The 3,308-nt window shown below is 41.0% G+C and overlaps 1 protein-coding gene and 1 non-coding gene across 2 annotated transcripts; one reads left to right on the top strand and one right to left on the bottom strand.

Moving 5' to 3' along the window:
• Positions 1 to 304: 304 nt before the first annotated feature.
• LOC141632027 (uncharacterized) lies at positions 305 to 3,100 on the bottom strand. The gene has a single exon (XM_074444618.1). It carries the CDS (start codon positions 3,098 to 3,100, stop codon positions 305 to 307), a length of 2,796 nt encoding a protein of 931 aa, XP_074300719.1.
• On the top strand, positions 2,484 to 2,590 carry LOC141635252 (small nucleolar RNA R71). Its single transcript, XR_012539951.1, has one exon. It is a non-coding gene; the product is annotated as a small nucleolar RNA R71 (small nucleolar RNA).
• Positions 3,101 to 3,308: the final 208 nt, after the last annotated feature.

The following is a 3,308-nucleotide window of genomic DNA, read 5'->3' on the forward strand; positions in this document are numbered from 1 at the left end:
TTGGGATTTGGAAAAATCCGGAGTACCCATCCAAGTAACAAAAGTAGGAGTGTTTTGCTAGTCTTTCAAGCATTTGGTATATAAATGGAAGGGGGAAATGATCCTTCCGAGTGGCTTTATTCAATCGGCGATAGTCAATACACATTCGCCACCCTAGTCAGCTTCTTGTAGAAATTAGTTCATCCTTATCGTTTTTTACGACAGTCATCCCCCCTTTATTTGGAACGACATGAACCGGGCTCACCCATTTACTATCAGAGATAGGATAGATTATTCCCGCATCAAGTAACTTTAAGACCTCCTTTCAGACAACCTCCTTCATATTAGGATTGAGGCGTCGTTGAGGCTCAATGGAGGATGCATTGTCGTCCTCGAGAAGGATTCTATGTGTACAAAAAGATGGACTGATTCCCTTAAGATCGTCAATTGCGTACCCAATGACACTTTTATATTTTCGAAGAACAATCAACAATTTAGAAATTTGGCTATCATTGAGTGCACTATTGACGATAACTGGGTAAGTTGAATTTTCTCCTAAAAAGACATGTTTTAAAGAAGATGGAAGTGGTTTTAATTCTACCTCGGGAGGCTTAGAACTCTCCCCTAGCTTACCCGTTACCTGCAACGCGTCTACCGGAGGCTCAGTTAAATGAGATGGAGAGGAGTCAAGCATCCAAGCATAGGCTAACAACTCTACATCCTTAGAATCAGTGTTGGTGAGACAATCTTGTAGTTTATCAGACGATGTACACTCAAAAGAGGGCTCAGACAAGTACTCCTCTAAAACATCAACTCGGTAGCAACTATCACTCATAGAAGGACCGCCCATAGTTTTGCTAAGCTCAAATTCTACCTTGTTTTCGCCAACTTGCAATGAGAGCTTACCACTCCTCACATCAATCATAGCTCCAGCAGTGGCTAAACATGGACGTCCCAAGATAATGGGTACTTGAGTGTCCTCAGGAATGTCCATGACAAAGAAATCACATGGAATAACAAGTTTCCCAATAGCTAAGGGAACATCTTCAACGACCCCAAGTGGAAATTTGACTGACCGATCAACCAATTGTAGTGAAACTCTAGTCGGCTTTACATCCATCATTTGTAACCTCTTAAAAATCGACAGAGGCATAAGGCTAACACTAGCCCCGAAATCACATAAGGCACGTTGAATATAAATACCTCCAATAGAACAAGGGATTGAAAAACTGCCAGGATCGTCAAGCTTTTGAGGATGCTTGTTAAGGAGTATGGCACTACACTCCTTAGACAAGTTAATAGTCGTGCTGGCTCCAAGTTTCTTTTTGTTAGAAAGCAGCTCCTTGAGAAATTTTCCATAAGATGGGATTTCAGAAATAGCCTCCAAAAAGGGAATATTAATGTGCATTCCTTGTAGGATATCTAGAAATTTTCCGTACTTTTGCTCCAATTTTGCCTTGGCTAACCTTTGAGGAAAAGGTACAGGCGGCACATATACTCTAGGTGGAGTTAACGAAGCTTCCTTCTCATAAGCTTGCTTCTTTTCAACTACAATTTCCTCCATCGCCTTGCCCTCATCCTCGATCACAATAGCTTCATCTTCAACAAACATGCGCTTAAGATTAGTAGTCTCTTCAAGTACCTTCCCGTTCCTTAAGGTTAAAGCATTCATCTGACCTTTTGGATTAGCTTCGGTGTTTCCCGGGAACTGACCTTGAGATTTCACAGACTGACTTACTTGTTGGGCTATTTGAGCAAGTTGAGTTTCTATCATTTTATGTGAGGATTTGAGTTGAGAAATTGATGTAGAAAACTCTTCATTTTTTTGGTTTTGGTCCCGCATATATTGCGATTGTTGGGACAGAACTTGCTCTAACATCACCTCTACATTGGATTTTTGAGGAGCTTGAGGTTGTTGAAATTGTTGTTGTTGTTGTTGCTGAAATGGGGGACGAGATTGCATGGGGGAATGATGATAAGACGTTCTTGGTTGAAAACCAGGCGGTTGCTGAAAAGTCTGCTTAACTTGATGTTGGAGATTCTGAATGTTACTGGTATTTCCATATGACAGCTTAGGATTATGAGCCCATCCTGGATTGTAAGTATTAGAATAAGGGTCCCATTGTTGCTTCCCATTAAGAGCATTAACTTGCTCAAGCATAGAAGCATTCCCACACCCAGAAGAGTCATGCCCATTAACCCCACAAAGTTGACATATTGGCGATGAAGAACTAGAACCATTACTCAATTTAAGCTGAGCCACTTGTTGAGATAGATCATCAATTTTGGCTTGCATCACATTAACAAAGTCATTTTTAGTCTTGCTCCCTCGAACATGACGGTCATTGCCCCAATGATAAGTGCTTATTGCTAGATCCTCTATGAGAGCCTTGACCTTGTCCCAAGAAATCCCGTCTAATCGCCCTCCAGCAGCGGCATTAAGGCTCATTTGCAGCTCCGGTTTTAAGGAATTGTAGAAAGTAAGAATCAATACACAAGATGGGATCCCGTGATGAGGACATTGACGCTGAAGTTCCTTGTACCTTTCCCAAGCTTCATAGAGAGACTCGTCTGCATGTTGGACGAATCCTGTAATGTCATTTCTAAATTTGTCAGTCTTCCCTGGTGGAAAGTATTTTTGGAGAAAAGTCGAAGAAAGCTTATCCCAAGTATCGAACGAGTCAGGATCACAATTATTCAACCATTCACGTGCACTCCCTCGAAGAGAATAGGGGAATAATCTCAACCGAATGGCGTCATCAGAGACTCCATTAATCTTGATGTCAGCCTTATCAAGGAATGTATTCAGGTGCTCGTTGGGGTTTTCAGTTGGTGATCCACTGAATTGATCGGTTTGAACAAACTGGATCAAATAAGTCTTCAAATCAAAATTGTTTGCATCAATTTTAGGCTTTGAGATACTTGAATTGAAATTCGGCTTTGGAGCACTTTCATCTCGCATAGAAGTCATGATAATTGGTGTATCAAATTCTATAAAAGACTCAATAGTGTCGAGTTCAGGCTCCTTTCTCTTCTTCTTTCTTTGAGCGTTTCGTCTCCTAGCTGTAGCTTCAATCTCAGGGTCAAATAGCAATTCACCACCAGAATGTCGCGTGTGCATATAAAACTAACAACAAAACTAAAGAAGAAAAATTAGTAACAAATAAGGCGTACTTGCGTACGCTAAAAAACGTAGTCTAAAATAATCTAAAATTAACTAATATCAAACCGTTACTTCCCCGGCAACGGCGCCAAAAACTTGTTCAGTTATAAAGTACCGCAAGTGAACGATGTCTGTTGTAGCACTTACGGGTCGATCTCAGGGAAGT

This window comes from Silene latifolia, chromosome Y, assembly GCF_048544455.1.
Source record: "Silene latifolia isolate original U9 population chromosome Y, ASM4854445v1, whole genome shotgun sequence".
NCBI classification, from domain to species: Eukaryota; Viridiplantae; Streptophyta; class Magnoliopsida; order Caryophyllales; family Caryophyllaceae; genus Silene; species Silene latifolia.